Genomic DNA, 27942 nt, shown 5'->3' on the forward strand with positions numbered 1-27942 from the left:
TTTTGAGCTTCTGAAAACTGGAATATGTCATAATATCAAATATCTCTACTTCCTAAATAGTTGATGTAACATTTTTGATAAAGCTGAAAGTCTGCACTTTAGTCACATGTTGGCTGTTTCATTTAAAATAATTTCATTTAAAATATGCAGGCATTTTCTGTAGTTTAATCCATAAAGTGTTATACTTTTTTTTAGCCTATATATGGTTTGCAAATTAACTACTAACAAAATACAAACTTTAACACCGATCAGAGTATCATGAAAAAGTATTTTGACATATTTGTCACAGTTAAATGTTTTAGAACAGCGGTCCCCAACCTTTTTTGCGCCACGGACCGGTTTATGCCCGACAATATTTTCATGGACCGGCCTTTAAGGTGTCGCGGATAAATACAACAAAATAAAACTAGTACCGGTACCGAAAAAAAGGAAATTTATTCATAACACACGTGAAAAGACCCAGGAAAACCGAGTTAACGATAAAAACGATAACAAAATAACGCTGAAAACCGATAAAAACCCTGAAAACTACACATTTCACACCTGAGCCTCAACTCTCGCGGCACGGTACCAAACGACTCACGGACCGGTACCGGTCCCAGGCCCGGGGGTTGGGGACCGCTACACTTAGAACATCAGCACATTTTAATAGTAGATAAAGATAATCTGAGTTGATACAAAATGCATGTTTTAAACGATGATTTTATTAATTAAGGGGAAACAAGCTATCCAAGTCTGCATGGTTCTTTGTCCAGGGTTGCCCCATCCATAGCAGTAAGAATTGAAATCAAACATTTATGAGAACTTGCCATCACTGTGGAGGAATTTTGCCCAGTCTTTTTGTTATTGTTGGATCATGAACTCTGAAAGACTCTCAGGTCTTTCGTGACCTCCTGGATGAGTCTACGATGGAGTAATTTTGGTCCGCTGGCACACTCCTGGCAAACTTCACCACTGTTCCAAGTTTACCTCCACTGAAATTAGCTTTGTAAAAAATTTGAGCAGTCGCAGTAAATTCATGATTTAACAAGGGCGTCAGGTAGCTTTGGATAGCTTTGTTTTCATTAATTTACAAAATCATATAAAAACTGCATTTTGTATTTAAATGCAAAAAATTCTGTCTGCCTTATTTGGAGTGTTTTTTAATTTTCTTTTAAATTTACCTGTTATATGTTACCTGGCATACGGTGATATTCTTTGAATTGGCTCCGATTTTTATAAAAGCTCTTTTATAAAAGTCTAAGGAGGTTGGAAAGAAAGTGACTGGACGTCTTTAAGTTTCTTGAAGACGTTTCACCTCTCGCCTTGCTTTCTTCCCACGCTCCTTAGATTACAACAACAACATCTTTGATGACTGAGAACCTGCAGAGACTCTTTGATAAAAGTAAAGAAGACCTTCACTGACTAGGAAATGAAACTAAATCAGCCAGACTGTGTCTCGTAAACCCAAAGGAATGGGGATAACTTGAAATAAAGGAAGACATGCACAAGCACACTGTACGCTTCCTACTGTAAATACAGATTTAGATTGTATCACAGCCACACCTAATTCCAGGTAACACACAGCACAGATTGGTTCCTTGGACATTGTTGGGATTTGGTCTTATACAGTAAGAGCTCATATTATTTGATAGACTTTCACATTAACTCTGCATTTCTATTGTCAGACTGAAAACGAGCAGGTGGCCTGAAATTGAACTGAGCGACTGTGATGTACTAAATACTTTTTTTTTCTGTTCTTCTTATTTCCTTTGTGTGTTCTTTGGATTGTTACCCCCATCTGTAATTTTAGCCTTCACCAGAGGAAGCCATCAGGAGATCAGCTCTACAGACCCGAGCTTCACGATGAGAAGGAAGATGGAGCACTTGAGAGAGGAAATGGAGAAGATAGGACTGTTACGACAGGTCAGATGCCTTGCAGCTTATTTATGCCTTTGCGTTTGTACGAGTCATGGAGTCATACAGAGGCCAAAGCTCAATAGATCCTGCTTTTGTTTCAGTGTTTACGCCTTCGAGCTAGACAATTGCTTCTTATCCAGCCTTCCTGCTTAGGAATACAGATTCATCATGACTTCACTTGGTTTCCAAGGAATTAAGAAACACGCTGAGTCTAAATTGACTCATCTATTTATGCTGGGGCTATAGCGACGGAGGGATGGGTGTGGAGGGCTGAAACACTTTTGTTTTTGCTTATAAAAATAATTTAGGAATCAGGGTGGGCTGGGCATGCCTAGCTGGACCTACAACCTACTAATTCCAACATAGTTGGGAGGATGTGTGAAATTTAAATAAAAACAGAATGCAGTGATTTGCAAAACTCATAAATCCACATTTTATTCACAACAGAACACAGAAAACGACAGTTAAACAATGTTTAAACTGCGACACGACATCATTTTAAGAAGAAAAAATGGTCATTTTGAATTAAATGGGAGCAACACATGTCAACAAAGTTGGGACAGAGCCATGTTTGTCATTGTGCAGCATCCGCTCTTCTTTTTTTAACAGCAGGACTTTTGGGAGGGGAATGTTTTCCTGTTCTTATCTAATAGTGGACTCAAGCTGCTCAACAGTCCTGGGTCATCAAATGCTGGACTCCAGGCAGGCCAACTCAGCACCCAGATTGTAGTAGATGCAGTATGTGATTTGGCACTGTCTTGTTGAAATATGCAAGTTAAAAACAAAGAAAAATATGTTATCTGGAAGTGAGCGTATGTTGCTCTGAAGCCTGTATATCTTTCAGCACTGATGGTGCCTTTCCAAAAGTGTAAGCTGTCATCAGAGATGGAGGTTTTCTTAACTGAACACTAATAAAATCCCACATCATCCCTCTCCTGTTTCATCCACAAAATGTGGCATCCATGTTTTCCGAAAAGAATTTCTAATGTTGATTTGTGCGACCACGGAACATTTTCTCCACTTTGCCTCAACCAATGAGCTTCGGTTCTTTGCATAATAGAGCTTTAACCTGCTTTTGTGGATGTGGCATGGCAAACTGTGTTCACAGATGTTAATTTTAGAAAGCATTCGTGAGCCCCTTCAGTGATTTCCATGAGAGAATCATGCCTGTTTTAAATGGAGTGCCACCAGAGGGCATGTAGATCAACAACATCCAGTACAGACTTTTGGTCTGCGCAAAAAAATGTCTCCAGATTCTCTAAATCAGGGGTCCCCAACTCCAGGCCTTGAGGGCTGATGTCCTGCAGTTTTCAAATGTGTCCGTGATCCAACACAGCTGATTCAAATGGCTAAATTACCTCCTCAACATGTCTTGCAGTTTTCCAGAGGCCTGGTAATGAACTAATCATGTGATTCAGGTGTGTTAACCCAGGGTGAGATCTAAAACCTGCAGGACACCGGCCTGGAGTTGGGGACCCCTGCTCTAAATCTTCAATAAAAAATATCTTTCATAAAATAGTAAAGGGCCTCAATTTAAATGTTTGATATTTTTCTTCCATTGTGAACAAAATACAGGTTTATGAGATCTGCAAATCATTGCATTATCTTTTGATTTACGTTTTAAACAGTGTCTCCAATTTTTCCGAACTGGCTTTGTAAGTACACTCTTACTGTTCCCACAGGAATTAAGAAGGTGTGCAGCTGGGTTCTGCTAACCAAATGCACTTGATTAATTCATCATCACCAAATTTGAGCACCTCAATGAAAGTCAACGTTTTGGCATTCTTCTCGCCTGGAGTATTCGGGCATTCTAACACATGATGGGACAAGGTCCCAAAGTCACACTGAGCAATGATCAGAGATTCTGCACAAACCCCAAGAGGTACAACTCACATGTAGCTCAGAGAATCCTTGCAGCTAACGAGGCATTCAATGCCAAGCTGTGGCATGTGTTTGCCTATTTACTTTTGCCATTTTCAAGCAGCCCTGCAAGAAAGGGACAAAGAAAGTATCAGGGGAAAGCGAATGATCAGGTTAACATTGTGGTTTAGTAGTTGCACACATGCCCGTGCAACCTGCTGCGTCCCATGGTGCTAAAGTGAAGTAACGTATTTGCTTGCAAACCATCTGTACAGAACCAGAGGTGTAACCAACAGTCAGCATGTTGGAGAATGTCAGACACACCTAAAATATGCGAAGCATGCACAGTGTCGTTGGCATGATAATAAACATTAGAAGAGAGCAAAACACATCAAAATGACTGGCTAGTCTAATTCTAATGAAAAGCATTAGAGATGCAAAGTCTCTACAGGAGAGGCTAAAGAAAAATAATGCTTTCATTTTCTTAATCAGGCCAGGTTCATGAGGTGATGAGATGACAGTGGGGAAGAAAACAACCTGTCATCACTTGTCACAGAAATACAGGCCGGTAAAAGAAGCGCAGCACAGCATACTTGTGATAGCATCACACACTGACAGATGTTTTATACAATACCTGACGCTTACATACCATTTTGCCAAATAAGGTTTGCCCGAGACAAAAGAACTCTTTGTCAAACCTGCCAAAACATCTTTACAAAAGGAGAAAAAAAATAAACAAGGGCACAAAGTAAAAGGGTGTTCCAAAACTGAGATGAAAGTCCTTAACAAAAGGAAAACAAAGTAGGCGTAGGTGACACTTTCCGTTATGGAAAAAGAACAGACATTACTTTGAGAAAAACAGCACTCCTTAGACTCGGAGTGTTCCCGTGCCTGGCTCTACTGGGTGTTAGGCCATCATAGCATTGAGGTGAACCTCTTTTTAAAGATGTTGTCAGCGAGAGGATTCTCGCCTCGTTTCCAAGAAAAGTTGCGGAAGCAAAGTGGTCTCAGGAAGCGAGCTACGATACATTTGATCTGTTCGTTAATGATCAGATGATGAGAATAAAAAATTGAAGGCAGATGAAATGACTTGAATAAGTGGGAACATTAAGCAGAGAAGAAGACAGCCACCTGACAGCAATTGCTAACTTGGTTGGTATTTTAAAATTGACTGGGATTTTTGCAGTGGGTGGAATTTTTTGATAACAGCTGAAGGTTACTGGAAGTGTTTTTGCGTGCTGTAGCAATGTAGCCATGGTAAGGAAGGGCTGATTAATCTGAGGCGAGAGCCTTCTGAACTCAGGCAGTGGTCTGTTAAGCAGGAGTGATGGCATTTTTCCACACATGGAAGAGCTTTGGATAATTTTATAGAGCAGTGTCACACCTTCCACCTAATTGATAGGAGCTCATACACAATTTACACATATAGATCTAAACTACTGGGAAAATTATAATAAACACATAGAGTCTAATCAGAAATGTACTTTTAATTAATTTCTGATTGACCTGAAATGTATCAATAAACAAATAGTGTGTTTGATTCACCAGAAGTGTCTTTGTCAAAGTGCTGTTTACTCCTTCAGGGTGGTTGAAACGTGTGTTTGTAGGCGGTCTTGGAGTCTGAGACAATCAGCTCCAGGTTATGGGTCAATAAATAATTCAGGTTTTGTTCTTGAATCTTGTCCAGAGTTGCTTTGTAATGCGGTTAGATTCCTGTTTTCTGGCAAGGGTTTGTGATCTTACCTAACAGTCTAGTACAGAGTACACAGCCTGTCTTTATTTTATTATGTCCCTTGGATTTACATGTTGGTGTTGGGTATGAGCTTCCGTGTTTGGTTATAAGGGAAGTATTTAAATTCTAATATTTGAAAATTAAGCCAGGTGGTCATTTGTCCTAATGGAGACGCCTGTATAAGTGAAAGAAACAGTTTCCACGGCTGGATTCAACCCATACAAGTGGCTTCTTCTTCTCTGACTGAAGTGACATTTCAGGGTGTGCTTGTCCGTGCTGGGGTGAAAGCTTAAATTAGACTGTGGACAGAGCAGTTCACTGTTTGGGCAGCCAAGAGAACTTTCATTTCTAAAAACATAATCATTGTCATCGCTGGTTAGAAATGCTTTCCAGTCCAAGCAAAAGGTCAAACGGAAACAGATGGACTTCAGAAAAGTTACAGAAAGCAAAGCATCACACCACAGGAGCGGAACAGTGCCTTATTCATGAACTTCATGGGAAATCAAAAACACGTTCGAAAGCATGCACAAAAACATTCAATGGTAGACAATTGACTTCAATAACATTACCAGTTTCTTCAACTGCTTTGGATATATTCCAATGATAAACAGTAACTTTCCTTCTGATTTCCCACCTGAGGCAAGTATCTAATTCTTCTGTCACTCCTGACTCACAGCAAATAGATAAACCAAGAATACCAAGAAGTATTTGTTGGATTTTGTCCAACTCTCTTCTCTGGCAGCAGTACTAACCCACCCATTCATACAAAAACAAACAAATTGGTTATGTGGGAGATATTTAATAAAGACATAAATAACACTCTGCAGATCATCTGATTAACAGGGAGTGATTATCAGAACGCACATGCTCAGGTGTACTGGAAGCAAAAATAATATAGCTTAGTAGATAGCAAGTATTAAAAGGAGGATTTAATATGATCTTTCAGAGTTGCTTAACTTTCATTAAGCTGCGTGTGGTACGCACCCAGGCACTTACCTCAGATCATTAACTGATTACACTCTCGTGAACCTTTGGTCCAAAGAAGCTGTTTGGCTAAATACAGTAATTAAAACTAACAGAATGAAATGAAAGCGAGAGGATGGAGAACCCGCTGTGAGTAATTGATTCAATGTTAATAAATTAAACACCTTTTCTACTCTTAGTGCGTTTTGTGTGTGTGTGTTTGCAGAACATTGAGTCCAGGCTCAAGGTGTTGCTTCCGGATGATGTTGGAGCAGCTCTAATGGACGGAGTTGTCCTTTGCCATTTAGCTAATCATATCTGTCCTCGGTCTGTTGCCAGCATCCATGTACCATCTCCTGCAGTGGTGAGAACACCCCATCTTCAAAATGAGTCTTTTTTTAAAAAATTGTTAATGCCAAGAGTTAGAAATTCTCATGAATTTATTGGTTATAAAATTTTTGTCTGCTTAGCTATGTGGATTTTGTTCCGCTGTGAGTTTAATTAACTAAAATGATTGATATTTGGGCTTCCAGCCAAAGCTTAGCATGGCCAAATGCCGGAGAAACGTGGAAAACTTCTTGGATGCCTGTAAGAAGCTGGGTGTCCCACAGGTACTAACATTAACCATTTAACACTTTCATTCAGGCATTTCATACACGCTTCACTTCAAACACCACTTAACCTGTATTTATTTTGCAATATATTCTGTGAAGATTTATTACCTTCCATGGTGATATCCACCGTTGGGCTCTGAAGCACAAGTTCCATACAGTTTCTGCAAGTTATATCATGCATACTCACTGGTCTGGTTTTTGCCTTTATCCTTGATCCTTCTCCAAATGAAGAATTGCTGTCATAAATAATGAAAGACAAATATATTCTATTTGTCTCTGGTCAAATCTGCCTGTCAGAAAAGCTTATAACAGTTAAATACTGTCTGAAAACCCCACCTTTCTTTTTTATTTTTCTCTGAGAAAAATTAACAAAAAGACATCTCTCTGTTGACTCAGGACAAGCTGTGTCTGCCACATCACATCCTAGAAGAACGTGGCCTAGTGAAAGTGGGTGTGACTGTGCAGGCTCTGCTGGATCTCCCCACTTCTAAGCCCACGCAGCTCTCGACTGTTTGACACGAGCCTCAGTTTTGCATCAGACCTGCACTCGTGCAGGATCACCTCTCTACCAAGCCCAAACCTTCTTCCTCATTACCAGGGACCAGAGATCCCAGTGGGGCGAGGACACAGTGGCCCCATGGGTCTTTTGGAGTTGACTTTTGCCTGACTGAAACAGGAGACAAGATGTCTAAATGCTTCTGTCTCTTCATATGATGTCAGCTACCACTTACCTCTTCCATCACATTTTCACTCTTATGCTGTTCCTATTACTGGGGTCATCCTGGATGCGTGTTTTCTAAGGTGCTGAGCTAAAACTTGCAGAAGAGGCACACACGACGATGAATCTAAGACATTAAAGGTTTGTGCGTCCTTCTTTCTAGTCACTGAGTCTGCGAGTGTCAGCACTGACCAAGTGGAAGTGAGGAAATGACAGACACATAACTCACTCTTTCACTGGAAAGGACTAGGCTGCCTGTACTGAGGGACCTTATTGGGTCCTTACACTTGAGTTGCTCTTCTTACTTGTTAAATTTATTTTCTCAGTGAATTTTTTCTTGATTTTTGTTTTCATGGTTTTACACAGTCTTCATCAGGCATGCAAGGATGATATCCTGTTTTGAGCAGCTAAGCCTGATTCATCAATTGTTTTGTTTTTGTAATGCATTTAGACAGTGCTTTTTGAAAGCCGGTGTAATCTAGGAATGAATTTAATGTTATTATCATGCAGACAGAGGACTTTCCGCCTGTTTTTCTGGTGCAGTTTCAACACCTTTCGACCATAAATCACATCTGCATGCACCAGGGGACTTGACATTTGACCACTGTGATAATACGAACTTGGCTTTTGCCAAAAGCATGATATCTTGTTTTGTACTGTAGCATTTTTTCACCGCGTTTTTTTTTTTTTTAAACTCTAGGCCATTCTCGATTTTACCTTTTCTGAAGCTTTTGATACTTTGCTTCCAGCTGTTTCCAGTTAATGCTTGCCAGTTATGTGAAATTAGCAGCACAGATCTGCCGTATTGTTTATATTCTATGTGAATATTGTTTGTGAACGGCTGACTGATGGGTGCCTGGATCCGAAAATGGTTCAGGGTGCCCTTACAAACTTCCCACGTACGGTATGGTCTTATTTTCCCACTAAGCCATCCTGTTTAGTGTGGTTTCTAATACACTTTATTTCAGGGAAATTCTATTATTTATCTATTTATTTACTTGTTTTAACTGTGTACATTTTTGATTTGTGTGTCTCTGTCCTCACTATCTGCCCACATGCAACTGAAGATGTTAATCTAATGTTTTCCAGCAAATGGAAAATGACTAAAAGCTTTTAACTTTGGCACTAATCTGTTCCATATGGTGGATCTGAGAGTTCAGTTCACTGCCACATGAGAAAACACACGACAAAAACAGACAAAACACAAACCAGAAATTGAAACCATAAACTAATCAAGAGATCTGAAGAATAATTTTCTTTATTTTTATATAAACACATTTTTTAACTTTATTTCTCAGACCATGATTTGCAGCCATGGCTAAAAAGAAGTTCATCATCTATCATTTCTATGGTTAGCAGGATCATACCAGGATGTAATTTTAAAAGTATAGTTCTTTTCAGGTCTAAAACTTAACCCTGGAGAACCCATGGGGTCAGATCCGACCCCATTGGTTTACTAGGGACCCCATGGGGTCAAATTTGACCCCATGGGTTCTCCAGGGTTAAATAACCCTAAGGACATATTAATACATGACATAATACAATGTTATTTAACAAAAAGGACGCCAGAGTGCAGAGGCACTTTGGAATTCTGGCCCACTCTTCTTTACACGCCACAGGATTTCAGTCAGGTTGAGGTCTGGGATTTCTGTTGTAGATTCACTTACTGTTGCATGACCCGGTTTTGGCCAAGCTTTAGCTGTCGGACAGGTGACCTCACATAATTGACTCTAGAGTACTTTGGTATACAAACAAAACAAGCCCAAGTCATCACTCCTCTTCCACCGTGCTTTTTAACAGTTTAAGGTATGATACATTTGAGTTAATCTTATCTTATCGTATTTTCTTTTTGCCAAATGTGGTCCACTTTAGTCTCATCTGTTCAAAGGGCATCATTCAAGAAGTCTTGTGGGTTGCACACATGTAACTTTGCAAACCTAAGCTGTCCGCCATGGTCTTTTAAAAGCAGAGGGCTTCCTCTGGCAAGCCTTCTAAACAAACTTTATATGCGGCATAAAGTTGTTGTCACTTTGGTGATGTCTCCTTGGCATTGAACCAGTTCATACCTGAGTGCTCCAGACCAGAAAACTGTCAAAGCATCTGCTTTTATAGAGGAGCTTAGGAATAATAAGCAAGGACTTACTTCTGCTACATTAAGGCTTACTTTTTGTTAAATAAATAATGATATGGTGTATCATGTTATCTGTTATTGTTCATCTCCAGATGTGCTTACCTCATTTTAAGACCTGCGATGGACAGATTTAATATATTTTGTCCTAATGTGCAAAACCTTAGTACAACACAGGGGTTGTACTGTCATTTTACAATGACTGTGTATACACTCTGTGTTTAAAACACAGTTTTAATTAAAACCTAAAGTGAGGTTAATGATTGGATTTGCATTAAATAGATTACTGGCAAAAGACTACACGATCTACTAAATATGGGCTAACGCGACATCCCTAACCACTTCATAGGGCCAGGATACCCAGTTCCCTAATCTGACAGAACAAACAAAGAGAAAACTTGGTTAATGATCGGTAACTGACTTCACTAACTTCGGGTTTCTTCACTCGCAGCCATTAGAAACAAAGTATGATGACCTAGTTCACACCATTCTCACACAATAGCTTTCATGCAGCCAACAGCCACAGACTTCACTGAAGGCTAATTGATTCTAAATTTGCATGCTGATATGACACCAGTTAAATTACTTCTGACAGAGAAGTCTTTGATAGCGCAGCTATGGCAGTCTCGTGTTTTAACAAGGTCTCTCTTTTTACCACAGAAACAAGTTGACAGGGTGGTTAGAGCAGAGTGATGTCTGGTGAATATGTGGCGGATCACAAACCTGTCCTTTTTTGGTGAGCCTTAGCTTTACTAGCTTAACGAGCCAAAGGCTAAAAACTAATGTGAAAAAACATTTGAGACTGGAGCAGAACATGTAGAACTACTGTGCCTCAGAGGAGGGATAGCTTTATTTATTTATTTGTTCACTTGTAGGTTAACTTCTCTGTACAGGATAATTTATGTTGTTGTTAACTTAAACTGCTTCTATGCCGATGAGCTGCATCTCCGATTGGCCATCTTACTTGTGGAGAATTTGCTCAAATGCAGTGGTCAAACTTCATGAAAGGAAGTATAGAGACTTGCACTTCTGGTTTGATTCCAGGATACGAGCGTGTGTGCCAAATTCTTGGTTTCCATGTTACTGCTTTTCACCTCACGTTAATAACCCCAGTGTCTGAATTTGAATGGTGTTCATGAGAACCTCTGCTTCCTCTGAATAGCCTGTATTTTCCCCCCTATTGATGCTATGGCGTCATGTTCCAGAGAACAGATATCACACAGATAAAAATTAAGCTTCCAGTTTATCAGACCTTGAGTGTAAAATATGCATAAACCATCACAGAATCTCAGGTCAAACATTTTACTTATGCAGATAACTTTGAGTCTTTATGAATGACTGTACTGTTGGTCACTGGGTGATGTTTCCTGGTGTGTCATTTGGAATGTGGTAGTTGTTCTTTTTCCTGCAGGGCTCTAGTTAACAAGCAAAGCAAGCAGCAGTCAGTGAGCTCTCTTTTAAAGTATCTACTGTATGCATTCACCAAATGTATTGCCGTGCAGAATCCTTTATTCTGAAACACAATCAAATGTAACAACTGAAAAAATAATACGTAAAATAATAATATTACACTGTGGTAGCCTGACAGGAGCTTTTTGGGTATATCTGATGGTAGCTTTCTAACTTCTTATCTTTAAACAATAAGAATAACTTGATACCTGAACTTACCTTACCTATAGATATTGTTACAAATATTAACAATGGTGCAGAACTTTAGCTAAGAATGTGTTGCCTCATCTCTGTCTTTTAAATTGCTGCACATATTCTGTTGTTTTAAATAATGCAGTTGCTCTCAAATTTGAGGTCCTTTGTGTGAAAAGTGAAAGGAAAAATAGAATTTTGTAAACAAACTAGAATACATTTTCATGATTTTGTCACTCGTGAAGACTGCCTGGGACTGGGACACATAGTGTGTTGAATATCTCACCGCATAGACAATGTTTTGTGGCTTTAATCATTATTATCCGGTTACTGATGTGGTTTCCATGGAATTCGACTGAGATCTTCAGATAATAGTGACTCATACAGGTGAAGGAATATAAACAGAGGATAATTTTCTCTCCTGTGGGGAGAAGAGGTTAAACCACGTGATACAAGTAATACCCTCTGCTAATATATGTGCATCTACAAGTCATAAAATATTCAGTAATAGCAAATTAAATTTTCACCACACCTTGTGGAAAAAACCGCTTTCATATAAATCCAGTTGGAAAAAAACACTCACACACCCTCAGAGTTCTTTGTCCTCAAGATTAGCACAAGGCAGGCCTTATCCCTTGTGTATTTTTCTATTTCTAATATCCATAGTAACACATATTGTATTAACAGGTGTGTCTCATTTCCTAAGGGCTGCAATTATAATAAATCCAATTGGACACAAAACCTCAGTGGTGTTTTAAGTGGTACAGATTTAGGCTGAATTGAACTGGTGTTGGACTCTAACGATGCGTGTAACTTCTGTAAGTTGTTGTAGAAAGCAAGGGAGAGCAGCAGCTTGACCTCTGTTATCTCTTTCTGCAATATACTTATGTCATCACCGCACTGCTCGCGCCCCTGCAAAGACACGGCACATTACATTTTCATTCATCTTGTCATCGAAGTGTTTCTGCAAAGCATATTTACACCTCGGTATTTGCAAAAGAGATGTGATATTTTCTGACATTTGACGGAAGCTTAAACCCCCCCATCTGTACCCAGTGTATGGATTTTCATTTTGACTGAATTCAGTTCTGTGACATTGTATGTGTAGCGGTTGTTAGTAAATCTTTATTTAAAAGTCTCGAAAGTAAATCTGTGTGTTGTAATCTGCGCCCCTGTTTGTACTGCCCATGAAGTAATCCTTGTTCTGACAGTTTCTCAAGTTCAACCAAAGATAAGGCTTCGGTGGGCTAACAACATACGAGTTTTCTTGTGAAATTTCCACTTTATCGTTCAGTATCTTTTTGTTAGAGGAGTAAAGAACACAAAGAGGACACTGCAACATAAGATTAGAGAAAGAAGCGCACGATCCCTCTAGCCCTTTAGCTTGGCCCTACCTTAAGGACTCTAATCTTATCGTGGCTCAAGAGTTGGGAGTTCGCCTTGTAATCGGAAGGTTGCCGGTTCGAGCCCCGGCTTGGACAGTCTCGGTTGTTGTGTCCTTGGGCAAGACACTTCACCCGTTGCCTACTGGTGGTGGTCAGAGGGCCCGGTGGCGCCAGTGTCCGGCAGCCTCGCCTCTGTCAGTGCACCCCAGGGTGGCTGTGGCTACAATGTAGCTTGCCATCACCAGTGTGTGAATGTGTGCGTGAATGGGTGGATGACTGGATGTGTAAAGCGCTTTGGGGTCCTTAGGGACTAGTAAAGCGCTATATAAATACAGGCCATTTACCATTTACCATTTAATCTCCAATACTTTAGCAGGGATTTCTTCAGGGCAAGCATGGACTGGACGAAATAAATGTAGGGACTGATTCCTCTTGACATATATGAATAGTGTTCAGAGGCAGGTGTTAACAAAGGTGAACGTGATCTTTTTTGCACTGTTTGGAAGTGTGAAAATGTCTCTTTCTGTAACTATTGCTTGATGAATGTCTCTCATCATTAGTGAACATTGTGTTACCTCAGCAACTGATCCATCCGCTGTTTTTTTTTTTTTTTTTTTTTTTTTTAATGTTTCTTATTAGGCCTGGGGGCAGGTTTATGTGTTTCTATAGAACAGCAATGTACAGGATGTTTTGGAATAATGGGAAAGTCTGCTGCATACTTACTGAACAGCTTGCAATATGTAGAATTCATATGCATACACGAAAAGACAGTGGTGCTGATTTTTATTTTGTAATTTTGTATGTGATAAATCCATTGCCGTGCCTAAGTATCTGTTATTGGTTTAATTGGTTACGCTCGCCATGATTTAACGTCTCACAAGTGTCGTCTCGTTAGGAGAAAACAGTGAAATAGTGAGTTATGTCTAAATGCTACACTGCCGAGAGAATTCACAATTCATGTACATAATCTGGTTTTTTTGTATTTAAAACTGGTCTGACGCATGCAAGACTACAAAATCACTGAAGCTAAACCTGTGTACATATCATCTGTGTAAATTCCAAGGTTTTCTTATAGCGAACATGCTGAATCTAAAAATAAAGTGAAATTCTTTGGAGCTCAGTCTGTGCTGTCTTCATTGCTTTCCTTTCATTCACTCACCAGTAGAGCACATGTACACTCTCAAGTAATGTTATCTGGGCCAGATTGCATCAGCAGTAATAATAATAATAATAATAATACATTTTATTTAAATAGCGCCTTTCAAAGCACCCAAGGACACTGTACAACAGATAAAAACTGGAAATATACACAATGATAAAAATAGAAGATAAAAGTTAAAACATACAGAAATTTAAGAATAGGCAATTTTAAACAGATGAGTTTTGAGGGTGGACTTAAAAAGAGAGAATGAACTAATATTTCTGAGGTCCGGGGGTAGGGAATTCCAAAGTCGAGGGGCAGAGCAGCTAAAGGCCCTCCCTCCCATTGTGATCAGACGAGCAGAGGGAACAGAGAGAGAAAGAGAAGATGAAGATCTGAGGCAGCGGGATGGGAGCTTCATCTGTAATAAGTCAGAGAGGTACGGTGGAGAGAGAGAATGAATAGCCTTGAATGTATACAGAATTATTTTAAAATGGATGCGAAATTTGACCGGGAGCCAGTGAAGTTGCTTCAGGATTGGGGAGATGTGGTGGGTAGAAGAAGTCCTAGTAATAATACGGGCAGCAGAGTTCTGGACACGTTGGAGCTTGTTGATAGATTTTTGTGTAAGGCCAAATAATAATGAGTTGCAGTAGTCAATTCTAGAGATAACAAGATTATGGATGAGAATGGCAGTGGCGTGAGGTGTGAGGAAGGGGCGGAGGCGATTAATGTTACGGAGTTGGAAATATGCTGCACGTGTGACATTATTGATATGTGAGTTAAAGGATAATGTGCTATCGAGAATGACACCCAAGCTTTTCACAGAGGGAGAGATAGGGACCAGCGAGTTATTGATGGTGAGAGAGAAATTGTTAATTCTGGATAGCAGTCGTTTAGTGCCAACCAGAAGAAGTTCCGATTTATTGCTGTTGAGTTTAAGAAAGTTGGAGGAGAACCAAGAATTAAGTTCAGCTAGACAGAGGATGAGGGAGGGTGGAGGAAGAGTAGAGTCAGGTTTGGTAGAGAGATAGAGCTGGGTGTCATCGGCGTAGCAGTGGAACTGAATATTATATTTACGAAAAATATGTCCGAGTGGAAGAAGGTAGATGATGGAAAGAAGGGGCCCGAGGACAGATCCCTGGGGCACCCCAGTGGATAAAGGAGAAAGCTGAGAAGTGAAGGATTTTAATTGAATGAAGTAATTAATTTCAATTATAGAACCGGTTTCTTCAGATTTGTTGCCCAAGTCTTTGACGTGATTTAACCAAACCTTGATAAAGCTTATTGTTAGGGCTGGATCAGGTGTGTCACTATAAGTTCTGGCTGCTGTGGGACTTGATGTGATGAACTGAGTGACTCTTCTCCACACGCTCTTATCACTCTGCACGTGTTTACAAGTGGAGCATGTGATTAAATTATTTTCTTCTTCCTGCCTTAGCCTGTGTTTTCTCTCTCTCTGCTATCGTTGTATCAGTCTATCTTTTATATCATCTTCTGTTCTCTTTCCTCTCACACACAATCAGTCACACCAGATGCCTTTTAAAAGGATTTTTCATCCTTGTTTGTTCATAAGGGTGTCTACTAATTATTTGGGATTTCTCCCAAGTCTTTAATCTCCAGTGTAAAGCGTCTTGAGTTGACTGTTGGTTGCAGCATATATGTCTCTCCTTTGTCCTGTACCCATAACATCACCCCCAAGTGGCTGTATATATATATATATATATATATATATATATATATATATATATATATATATATATATATATATATATATATATATATATATATATATATATATATATATATATATAAAACTGAATTGACATAGGAGCCAAACGCAGACACTGAAGCTAAATGGAATACCAAATAATCTGATAACCAAATCCAATATTACGTAACAAAAAGGTGGAAAACCCCAAACTATGCACGAAAGGGAAAACAGATGACAGGATATGGACAAAGGGTTGGGAAGGACTATATATACACAGAGGATTGACTGTAGAATGACATTTTCAAAGTACAACAGGAAATAACCAAAAGTTATTTAACTGCAAGTGAAACAGGAACAGTAGACACTACCATAGTAGGAATGGGAAAAATTGCTAAAAAAATAGTTTGGGCTTTGCTTAAAATTAACATGAAGGCAGTATACAACAGGTTGCAAATCATTTATGCGCTCATATTTAATTAACAATGTTAAAAAGACAAAATATCAAGTGTTCAATCTGAGAGATGTTGGTTTGGGAGAAATGTATAAGAATCGGTCAGAGACACACTTGCACTTATGTCAAATTGCTGTTCTTTAACAACATTTTAAGTGATTACGAAAATTAGGTCAGTTGCTGTAGTTGTGAAAGCAAAAATGTTTCCCATTCTTCCTTGTTTCTTATCAACTTCTCAGCAGCTGTGGGTTTACTTTGTTATATTTTTCCAGTGCATAATGCACTACGTGTTTCTGAGTAGCACTCCGGTTTCATTCACTATAGAGTCGTGCTGCTGTTGCTGTAGAATCCTCAAAAACAATGTTGTCTGTGTGGCACTACCCATTCCAACATGTGTATATACTTTATTTCATGTTAATGGTGCCTGCATACCTTTATGGAAGCTTTTAAACCATGCATTTATATGTCACATTATATCTTTTTTCTTTAGCTTGGAAAGCTAACTTTAACTTTTTTTTTTCTTTTTTTTTATTTGTCAAACCACACAATGGTTTCCTTCTTGCCTCGGTCCCTCTTAAATGAACTCAAGCCTGGCATTGGCGCCAGTGTTGCTAGACCTTTTCTTTCTTTGCATGACAGTGGCTTGCGTTTGAGGATCAAATGCAGTTACAGTGTTCCAGGACTGTTTCTGAGTCAATATGCTAGTCTTTAAATGATAATATAAACCAGAAATTATTTTATGGCCTTAAATATTATTTATGCCCACAGTCACATTGCAGTGTAACAGGGGTTTAAATTACTGCATTCTGCTTTAAGTAAGATTTTTCTGCAGCATCCTGATGTTTTTAAGTTTTGAAGCTGTGCTGTTTATTGGAAATAATGCGTGGAAATGTAATTCCACACAAACACAGACACTTTGGGACATAGATTTGTACTTTTGAACTTTGTACTGCAAAGAAACGTTAGGTCCTTTTATCTAGAATTTAGTACGATTTTTTTTACAGTTGAAACACAGGCACATACATGCAGAAACTAATGTGTTACTGCATGTGTTTTTCCCTGGAAAACAGGGTTGAATTTGGCAGGAATTCCCGATACGCTAGCTCCCAGTATTCAACAATAAGCCTGTCACTGTATAGAGTCCCTTTTGAGTCTTAATTTTGTTTTTCTTTGGCCGTTTCATTTTCTTTTATAGTTGAACATTTGTTACAGGAAATCTTCTCTCAACTACAGAACCTCAAAATGTTTGAAAATTGAATAAGTTTCACCAAAAAATAGAGATAATAGATAAAATATCAAGTTTAATATTGAATTATATATATTTGAACAGCAATTTGGTAAATAACTGAAGAAATGATTCAAACTTTGTTTTTTCTGCACATTTCTTGTTTAAATGAATTACATATGTCATACCTCTCTTAAAGGGCATTGTCAGTACCATGTAAACGTGTATGGGCTGATTGTGGAAGCCACTAAGTATGCAGGTGTAACGCAATCTGTACTTACGCCAAACCTTTAATGCGTGGAAATCAGGACTGTTGACCTTGGGCAGTTCACTAGGTGTCGGTGTCATCAATTTCACCCCGATGTTTAACCCAGAATCACAGTTTCTCTAAAAATAGGTTACAAGAAATCAAATGTATCCCAAATATCTATATCCTGTCAGAAGCTAGTTTCGTAAAGGAGATTGGTAGTAGCTGCTCCACCACAGGAACAATAAGGCTTCCAGCACACAATGGACACCACACTTACTTAACATAAACACATTTATTAGACACAATTTTAAATAATAAACCCCCTTTTTTTTTGTAGTGTCTTTCCACTCAGTGTCATAAGAAAAATAAAATAAATAAATAAAAACAAATATGTATCCTTTAAGGTCCTTTGGCCAAAAGAAAATCACCTGAGCTCAGGGAAAAATAAAGCGCATCGTTGGGGCCCTTTGAATTGTTCCTACCGCTCTGTTGGAACGGTGTAGCATCCAATAATAGCATCCAGCAAGCAGCAACGACCATCTATTTGCCAGGACGGTTCGGCAGAGTCATCAGATGAGGACTTCCACAAGGCAGTTCATCCAGTAGGATCCAGGGCACCAAAAGGGCAAACAAACCAGCCTACACACAAGTGTGCAGAAGAATTAACTGAAATGTTCATAAGTCTCAGTACCACTGACTCAGTGTCCATGTCACTAACGGCTTATTTAACAGACTTACCATTATAATAATACAGGTTTGTCAAAATAAAAATATAACAGAACATAAATGCTGTTAACAATGCTTATTAATGCTGTTCTCTTAGGCATAACATAATAACACTGTAACTGACCTCGTGTCGGCCGCCATTTCAGGACATTAGCTAGGCTCACTTAACGGCTAGCTTGCTAACAGTCAGCCAATAACACACGTTATACAATATTTAGCCTCTTTCTTAACAACATGACAGCGGTAGATTTGATACCTCGCTGCAGTATAATAAGGCACAAAACATTTCATACGAACATGAGCTGCACGCTAACTCACCAGAGGAGTTCGTGTAATGGCGAATGCTGTCGGACTCAGCTCCGCTTCACGTTTGTAACTGCTACAAGACTTTTTCCTAACAACATATTAAATCATTAGCTTCACATATAAAGGTTTTTAAAACTATTTACAGCGACTCAAATGTCTACTGTACCCGAATTTCCAGCTCGTAGAGGGCACGAGAGCAGCATGCGCCTCATCGGACGAACAGAAGGAAAAACTCTGTAGCTGGACTAGAGAGTGGCTATGCGCACGGCACAGTGGTGCGTTCAGTGACCACAAATAATCAGAAATCCCATACTCAAACAATGATCTGGGTTACACTCTCCCCCTCTAAAGTGCATGAGTCTCTGCATGCACACTTGACTTAACAGGTGTGTGAAGGAAAGTGCTCTGAGAGAATACAATTGCGAAACTCTGACAAAAAGGAACTGAGAGCCAAAATTAAAGGCTCACCTAACTCATCATAAGTTAGTTTACGAGGTTGGCGTCTCTCTCTCCCAGAACGCCGCAACTCTACTGTCTCTGGCTCTAAACTCCGCTCAGCAGTGTCGCTGCTTTCTTGATTCATTTCAACAGGTTCTGTTTGTTCAGGAATGTCAATAACAACCCAACCTGGACCTTCATCAGATGGAATGGGAGATGTGGTCACCTCATTGCTTTCTGAGTGTAACAAAGGCTCAGGTTCAGAAACATGACTGGGTGTTTCTCGTGCGTGTGACTCGTCTTGTGGCTCTGCACGGGGCAACCTAGAATGCACATCCCCAGTGGACAGCTGAGGTGTGATAACCTGCCTTTCAGTCTGGATAAAAGGACCTCTGGTTATTATTTCTGGAACCACAAAAGCTGGATACACTTCGTCCTCATCACTGTATACCTCATCTTCCTGACCATCAGGGTTATCAGAAGATTGTACTTCTCTTTCGGCTTTGTTTCTCAGTTTCTTCCCTTTAGAGGACCCATGAGATCTGCTCCCTGCTATTTCTTCCACAGGTAAGAACCCACACGGTAGAAGGAGATCCCTGTGTAAGGTGCGTTTTGGTCCGTCTCCCAACTCGGGTTCCACAACATAGACAGGGCCATCATTGATTCGTTTAACCACAACATGTACTTTCTGTTCCCACCTGTCTGAGATTTTGTGTTTACCTCTGATACTCATGTTCCTAACCAAAACCCTGTCACCTGCACAGAGCTCGGCCACTCTAATCCTCTTGTCAAACCTAACTTTATTCCTTTCTCCGATCTTCTGGGAGTTTTTTGCAGCTAGGGTGTAGCTCTCCTCCAGACGTTGACGAAGGTTGTTCACATACTCTGAATGAGACTTATGGTTGGCATTTTCAGGTTGGATACCTAAGACTAAATCAATGGGTAGTCGGGGTTGTCTGCCAAACATCAGTTCATAAGGAGAGAAACCAGTTGTGTCGTTCCTCGTGCAGTTATACGCATGAACTAAGGGTTTAACAAAGTCCCTCCAGTGAGATTTGTCTTCCTCTTCCAACGTACCCAACATATCAAGAAGCGTCCGGTTAAACCTTTCCACCGGGTTTCCGCGAGGATGATAAGGTGTAGTGCGGATTTTGTCTGCTCCTATCAAAGCACATAGCTCTTTGATTGTGTGAGATTCAAAGTCTCTACCCTGATCACTGAGTAGACGACTGGGAAACCCATAATGAACTATGAAGTTCTCCCACAGAGCTTTTGCAATGGTCCTGGACTTCTGATCTTTAGTTGGCACTGCCACAGCAAACTTTGTAAAATGGTCAGTGATAACTAATATGTTCCGGGTGTCTCTGTTGTCTGGCTCAACTGACAAATAGTCCATACAGACGAGTTCAAGCGGGTAAGTTGCTATAATATTTTCAAGAGGCGCTGCCTTCTGAGGCACTGCTTTCCTCCTGACACAGCGTGGACACTGTCTGCACTTCTCTTCTACAGACTTTGTCATCATTGGCCAATAGAATCTGGAACGGGCAAGATGCAGTGCTCGTTCAAAACCAAGATGACCAACTTCATCATGCACTCCACGCAACGCTTTCCCTCTGAACTGTTCAGGTAGGACTAACTGCCATACAGTGTTGTCTCTATTTGTCCATTTCCTGTACAATACTCCATCTCTCATTTCGAGTCTTCTCCACTCCTTGAGAAGGAGCCTAACATCAGGAACTTCAAGGTTTGTTTCTCTGAAGCTGGGCTTTTGAGCTCTTTCAACGAAGGTAATGACACGTGAGACAACCGGGTCATCCCTCTGAGCTTTATACCAGTCAGAGCTTGTCATAGATGGTAATGTGTCTTCTCCAAATACATCCGCAACTGTTGAGGGATCAACAGCAAGAGACTCTACAGCCAAGGGTTGTTCTAGATTTGAACAGTGCTCGATCTTTGACACCACAAGATGGCGTTGACATAAGGCAGATACCACCTCGTGACTCATCTCGTTGCTCACCTCTAGAAGACGGTTTTTCATGTCATCAACTCTCTCCCTTTCTTTGATGAAATCCTCATCTTCAAAAGGAGGAGCTTGTGGTCGTCGGGACAGCCCATCTGCATCGCGATTGGCATGACCGGCCCTGTACTTAACGGTGAACTGATAAGTAGACAGCGCAGCTAACCAGCGATGACCAGCAGCATCTAACTTTGCAGATGTCAGTACATACGTGAGAGGATTGTTATCCGTCACAATGGTGAAGTTAGCGCCATAAAGGTAGCTGTTAAACTTCTCACAAACTGCCCACTTCAAAGCTAGAAATTCAAGCTTGTGAGTGGGATAGTTTCTCTCACTTTTGGAAAGTCCTCTGCTTGCATAAGCCACAGCTCTCAGCTTCCCATCCTGCTCTTGGTAGAGCGCTGCACCCAAGCCTTCACGACTGGCATCAGTGTGCAGGACATATGGTAGCTGTGGGTTGGCAAAAGCAAGGACAGGTGCCGATGTCAGTCTCTCAATCAAAGTCTTAAACGCATTTTCACATTCAGGTGTCCACTCCTCTCCAAAAGGTAAGTTAATGTTTGATGGTTGTTTGAAATGTTCTCCAAGATACACTTTACCCCTCTTTTTGGGTGAGTAGTAACCAGCCGTGAGACTATTTAAAGGCTTTGCGATCTTTGAGTATCCATCAATGAATCTCCGGTAATAACCGGCAAAGCCTAGGAAACATTTTAACTCTCTCTTGTTTGTAGGACGAGGCCATGTTTTCAAAGCTGAGATCTTATCAGGATCTGTGTGAACTCCTTGGGCATCAACCACATGGCCAAGGTACTTCACCGAGGGCCTAAAGAAATGACATTTTTCTGGGGACAGCTTCAACCCAAAGTCCCTCAACCGGTTCAGCACCCTCATGAGTCTCACCTCATGTTCCTCCAGGGTGTCTGAAAACACAATCAGATCATCCAAAAACACAAGTACCTCACTCAAGTTCAAATCCCCAACACACTTCTCCATCAGTCGTTGAAACGTACTTGGGGCATTTGTAACGCCCTGAGGCAGGCGATTAAACTCATAAAACCCAAGAGGACAGACAAAAGCAGTTTTAGCTTTATCTTCCTCGGCCATCTCAACCTGATAATAGCCTGATTTGAGGTCCATGACCGAGAACCACTTGGCACCACTAAGGGCCGTGAAGGTCTCCTCAATGTTTGGGAGGGCATAAGCATCCCTAATGGTCCGTGCGTTCAACTTGCGGTAATCAACGCACAACCTGATTGAACCATCCTTTTTACGCACAACTACTATTGGAGATGCGTAGGGGCTCTCTGACTCCCTAATAACCCCTGCATTAAGCAGTTCTTTGAGGTGTTGCTTGACAGCTTCTCTGTCACTTGGGTGGATGGGCCTCGACCGTTCCTTAAACGGCGTGTCATCGTTCAGCCGAATGTGGTGTTTTACCACAGTGGTGTGACCATAAGACAGATCATCAACCGCAAACACTTCTGAAATAGACTTGAGCTTGGTGGTGATGCGCTCTTTCCATTCTTCAGAGATGGGTGACTCATCAAGATTAAACTTAAGCTTCTCTCCATCAAACTTGTCATGAGAAGAAGCATTTGAAACAGGCACCAGGGGTGAAATGTGCTGGGCTACACATACCTGGGCAACTGTACTTCCTGGTTGCAATACAATACTATGCCCACTCAAGTTCTGCAAGACGACTGGAACCTTACTCTTAGCTTTGTAAGGGATGTCTATCAAAGCAGTTTCAAGAAATAAACCACCAGGTAACTTGTCGTGTTCATTTGGTTCAAGGACGAAACTTACGTTAGGAGTGTTCTTTCTCAGCCTAACATCGCCCATTAAACAGCACTTGTGGTTGGCAGGGATGGTGACTGGTACTTTCCCGTGCAACCTCACTGGGTGTATGTGGCAATCATCCATTTGTTTAGCCAAGTGCTGGAGAACCAGTGCTACATCTCTGGAACACAGTCTGTGAAGGAAATCTGGACCGTCACGTTCAGATAACTTATCATGGAGTCTTAACAGTGCATTGGTACCAATCAAAACTGGTATTCTGCTGTTAAAATGGCACTCAGGCACAACAAGAGCCAAAACAACCAACTCTTCCTCTTTGCCTGTAATGTTGTGAGGAAAAGTGATGTGGGTCTCAACATAACCAAGGTAGGGAACGTGCTGTCCACCTGCACCCTCAATCTCAAGCAATGCTTGAATGGGCTGAATGGGGAGATGTGCCAGCTTATCCTTGTGAAATGATTCGGAGATTGTAGTGACTTGTGAACCACTATCCATGATAGAGTTGCATTGCACACCCTCAACCAAAACAGAAGCTGAACAACGAGGACCTATCAGACCGGGTGGCAAGCGGGATTGGGAACTGAAATCTTGAACCGTTGTCTGGGTCTTTATTTTGCTCTGAACATCAATTCTTTGGTCACTTGAGGCGGGACTAATGCTGGTCTCAGCTCCTGGACGTCCCACAGCAGGAGCCGCTACAAGTTTAAAGCAAAAGGCTCAGTAACCTGTTGGGCTTGGAACCTTCCTTGCTTTTCCTTTAACTCAGCATTCTTCTGGCGGACTAGTGCCTGGTTGGGTTCATTTGGGCATCGAGCGGCAATGTGGTTATCTTCACCACATCTAAAGCAGAACCATGCTTTTGGCATAGAGGGAACCTTAACTGGTCTCCTGGCACTGCTATTTCTTGCCGTAAGGAAGTCTTTGCCACTATTATTCTCTTTAGGACATTTTTGGTTCTGAGTGAGCTCTCTGAGTTGTTTAGACAACTCATCTATTTTGCTTTCAAGTTTAACAGTTTCTTCTTGCCTCTGTTTTAACGCTGCACTAAGCTCACTGTCAAAAGGAGAATTCTTGGACCTTTGACTCAGTTTCTCTACCTGCTTTGAAAGCTCATCCATTCTCCTCTCAAGCTTAGATGCTTCGCTCTGCTTTGCAGTCTGTGTTGGAACGGGCTCATCATCATAGGAGGGTACATCAAAAATGGAGTGGGCATGTACAGCTGCTTTTGTAGCACCCAGATGTTTTTTCATCCTGTCTAGCTTTGCAGATCTACGACCTTCCTCGGTCCTCAACATAAGGAGTAGATCTGGGAATGTTGGTGGACTGTTCTTTTGGTTTTCTAGTTGGAGAGCTATAATGAGACTCTGGTCCCAGCAGCCTCTAATAAACTGTCTGAGTAGGTGTTCGCTCAAAGTTTCGACAGAGACTCCCCCTCTAGAAATAGCTCGAGTAAGGAGGCTATGGAGTCTGTTCAAATATGCTGAGGGCTTTTCTCCGCTATTCTGGTTGGAGCTGAGAAAGGTTGCAAATAACTCTTCTCCGTCCTCTACAACACTGAAAGCGGAATCGAGCTGCCTAACATAAGCCCTGGGTGGTGAACTCACACCAAGCAACTTAACAACATCGGCTGCTGGACTTAGCAAACTTTCAAGTATTTTCCTAACCTTTTGCACATCACTAAGAGAGCAATCACTGACAAGAAGGTCCACTTGTGTGCGCCATGTTTCATAGTCTACCTCACCATTGGGCCTAGGAGCACGGCCAGAAAAGGTGCGCAGTCTGGTTTGTGTAGACCACGGGGCTGTTGAGTCATTTCTGATAACGTGCTCAACGACAACTTTTTGAATCTGAGGTGGGTTAAGGAGACTGCGGTCGATATTAACAGGGTTCACCACAGCACTATCAGGTGCATTGTGGGTCTGTGTGTAGTGATTAGGTTCATCATGATCACTAGCTACAATGTCATGGAGGGATGTGTCACCATCCTGAGCTGTGTGTGGCTGTGTGTCAGGAATCTCAGAGTTATGTCGAACTTCTTTGACCTCACTCTGAATAACACTCAAGAAACCTGCTTTACCACTATCTCCAACAGCCTTCAGTTCTTCTAAATATCTACGAGCTAACTCCTTGCCTACCTCTTCCTGAGCAACATCTCGAATGGTTTTGACAGACCAACCGATAGCAGGATCCTTGGGGCTCGGCAAGTCGCCTAAGATCTGGGGGTTGATCTTGGAAATGGCTTGATCGGACAAATATTGTATCAGGACTCTACCCTCTGGCTGGTTTGATTCATCTGGAATTCGAACTATCCGAGAAACTTTACCATTTACTGAAAAAACACTAGCAATGTCATCATCTGTGTAAATCCCTTCAACGCCAGTCACAAAAAGTGAGCACTGGCCATCTACATCAAAACGTCTGCAAAGATCCATGTCCAACACAATAGGGTCAAGGAAAAGAGGTAGGTGTTGTGAGCTGGAAAGTCAAGGTGCTACTTTTCACCAATCTCCTGGCTGGCTCGCCACTTGTAACGCAATCTGTACTTACGCCAAACCTTTAATGCGTGGAAATCAGGACTGTTGACCTTGGGCAGTTCACTAGGTGTCGGTGTCATCAATTTCACCCCGATGTTTAACCCAGAATCACAGTTTCTCTAAAAATAGGTTACAAGAAATCAAATGTATCCCAAATATCTATATCCTGTCAGAAGCTAGTTTCGTAAAGGAGATTGGTAGTAGCTGCTCCACCACAGGAACAATAAGGCTTCCAGCACACAATGGACACCACACTTACTTAACATAAACACATTTATTAGACACAATTTTAAATAATAAACCCCCTTTTTTTTTGTAGTGTCTTTCCACTCAGTGTCATAAGAAAAATAAAATAAATAAATAAAAACAAATATGTATCCTTTAAGGTCCTTTGGCCAAAAGAAAATCACCTGAGCTCAGGGAAAAATAAAGCGCATCGTTGGGGCCCTTTGAATTGTTCCTACCGCTCTGTTGGAACGGTGTAGCATCCAATAATAGCATCCAGCAAGCAGCAACGACCATCTATTTGCCAGGACGGTTCGGCAGAGTCATCAGATGAGGACTTCCACAAGGCAGTTCATCCAGTAGGATCCAGGGCACCAAAAGGGCAAACAAACCAGCCTACACACAAGTGTGCAGAAGAATTAACTGAAATGTTCATAAGTCTCAGTACCACTGACTCAGTGTCCATGTCACTAACGGCTTATTTAACAGACTTACCATTATAATAATACAGGTTTGTCAAAATAAAAATATAACAGAACATAAATGCTGTTAACAATGCTTATTAATGCTGTTCTCTTAGGCATAACATAATAACACTGTAACTGACCTCGTGTCGGCCGCCATTTCAGGACATTAGCTAGGCTCACTTAACGGCTAGCTTGCTAACAGTCAGCCAATAACACACGTTATACAATATTTAGCCTCTTTCTTAACAACATGACAGCGGTAGATTTGATACCTCGCTGCAGTATAATAAGGCACAAAACATTTCATACGAACATGAGCTGCACGCTAACTCACCAGAGGAGTTCGTGTAATGGCGAATGCTGTCGGACTCAGCTCCGCTTCACGTTTGTAACTGCTACAAGACTTTTTCCTAACAACATATTAAATCATTAGCTTCACATATAAAGGTTTTTAAAACTATTTACAGCGACTCAAATGTCTACTGTACCCGAATTTCCAGCTCGTAGAGGGCACGAGAGCAGCATGCGCCTCATCGGACGAACAGAAGGAAAAACTCTGTAGCTGGACTAGAGAGTGGCTATGCGCACGGCACAGTGGTGCGTTCAGTGACCACAAATAATCAGAAATCCCATACTCAAACAATGATCTGGGTTACACAGGGATAATAAAGGCAGGAGGTATGCTGACAGCTTTCTGAGGGCCAAACCTGTGAGGGTACTTATGGTATTATATTGCTATTCATAGAGTCTTCACATTTTAGGTATTGGCACAGACACATCTTGTTTCTGAAGAGCAGGTCTTTAATTTTAATGTCATGGAAGACCAAGGACTGAGGAAACTGAGGAAACCGAAGAAATCCACCATGGTGGTCTTCCTTGGTTGCCCTACCTTTCAGTATTTCTTTTGCTTTCAATGGCACATGATGAAAAATGGCAGCTCCAGACTCAAAAGGTGATCGAAAGCTAAATACAAATACAAGCAAAACCATGCAACTCTTTAATATATTTAACACTTTCATTTGAGTGGTTACTTTATAATATCTGGTAACATTTTATAAAAATAAACAAAATACTGCTCTATGGACAATTTTTTTAACTCCAGGTTTACAAGCTGCTACATTGGTCACTTTAAACCACTCCAAACTGTAAACTGTAAATTGCAAATTCTAATCGCAACTTCTCTTGATCCTCTATGACTTAAGTGGATATTTTTTTTACTCCTTTTTATAACTATTTATTAGCTTTTTTGCCCTGATGTAACCAGAGCTTTGTCGTCTTGTCTGTTTGTATGCTGCACTGGATATAGCAGAGATGACAATAAAGTTTACATTGACTTTGACTTTGAAAATAGCACAACAGGATGGAGACCTAAATGAAGGACTCAGGAGACTGAAACATAAACTCGAAATGAAGCTTTAATGTAGGACTCTCTCTCTCTCAAAAAAAAAAAAAAGAAAATACAAAAATCCCCCAAAGATTAGGTGGGAAGGAGCAAGGAAACCAAATACTAGGAATCTTCAAGGAAACATAGATGAAGGGGACACACAACAATGAGGGTCTAGACAACAAAGGATAAAGAAAGGCTCTGACAATATGTACACAAGCCAGGTAACAACACATGTCTTCATCAGACATCTGACACCTTTTGATATAATATAAGCCCATTAAAAACAAACAAAAAACAAACAAACAAAACTTTGGAATATTCTAT

The 27942-nt window shown here is 40.7% G+C and overlaps 3 protein-coding genes across 6 annotated transcripts in view; 2 read left to right on the forward strand and 1 right to left on the reverse strand.

The window, feature by feature from the left end:
- lrch2 (leucine-rich repeats and calponin homology (CH) domain containing 2) overlaps positions 1 to 14049 on the forward strand; it is a 37998-nt gene extending 23949 nt beyond the window's left edge. For 2 of the 3 annotated variants that reach the window (XM_085420418.1, XM_085420419.1), the window contains 4 exons: positions 1793 to 1905; positions 6681 to 6818; positions 6988 to 7065; positions 7465 to 9255. In XM_085420418.1, the coding sequence (XP_085276544.1) occupies positions 1793 to 1905; positions 6681 to 6818; positions 6988 to 7065; positions 7465 to 7584 (449 nt within the window). In that variant the 3' untranslated portion in view covers positions 7585 to 9255. Of the gene's footprint in view, positions 1 to 1792; positions 1906 to 6680; positions 6819 to 6987; positions 7066 to 7464; positions 9256 to 9286 lie in introns of those variants that run through there. The other variant, XR_014913537.1, reaches the window with a different exon arrangement.
- A 151-nt stretch (positions 14050 to 14200) lies between these two features.
- il13ra2 (interleukin 13 receptor, alpha 2) overlaps positions 14201 to 27942 on the forward strand; it is a 28039-nt gene continuing 14297 nt past the window's right edge. For both annotated transcript variants that reach the window (XM_085420420.1, XM_085420423.1), the window contains exon 1: positions 14201 to 14520. The gene's annotated coding sequence lies outside the window, so the exon portion shown is untranslated. The remainder of the gene's footprint in view (positions 14521 to 27942) is intronic.
- Positions 23701 to 26883, reverse strand: LOC146660516 (uncharacterized). The gene is made up of 2 exons (XM_085421643.1): positions 26566 to 26883; positions 23701 to 26160 (listed from the first exon to the last, which is right to left on the reverse strand). Exon 2 carries the CDS (start codon positions 25435 to 25437, stop codon positions 23701 to 23703), a length of 1737 nt encoding a protein of 578 aa, XP_085277769.1. The 5' UTR covers positions 25438 to 26160; positions 26566 to 26883.

This window comes from Rhamphochromis longiceps, linkage group LG10, assembly GCF_057381845.1.
Source record: "Rhamphochromis longiceps isolate RC_006_pf linkage group LG10, R_longiceps_female_GT1.1, whole genome shotgun sequence".
Taxonomy (NCBI): Eukaryota; Metazoa; Chordata; class Actinopteri; order Cichliformes; family Cichlidae; genus Rhamphochromis; species Rhamphochromis longiceps.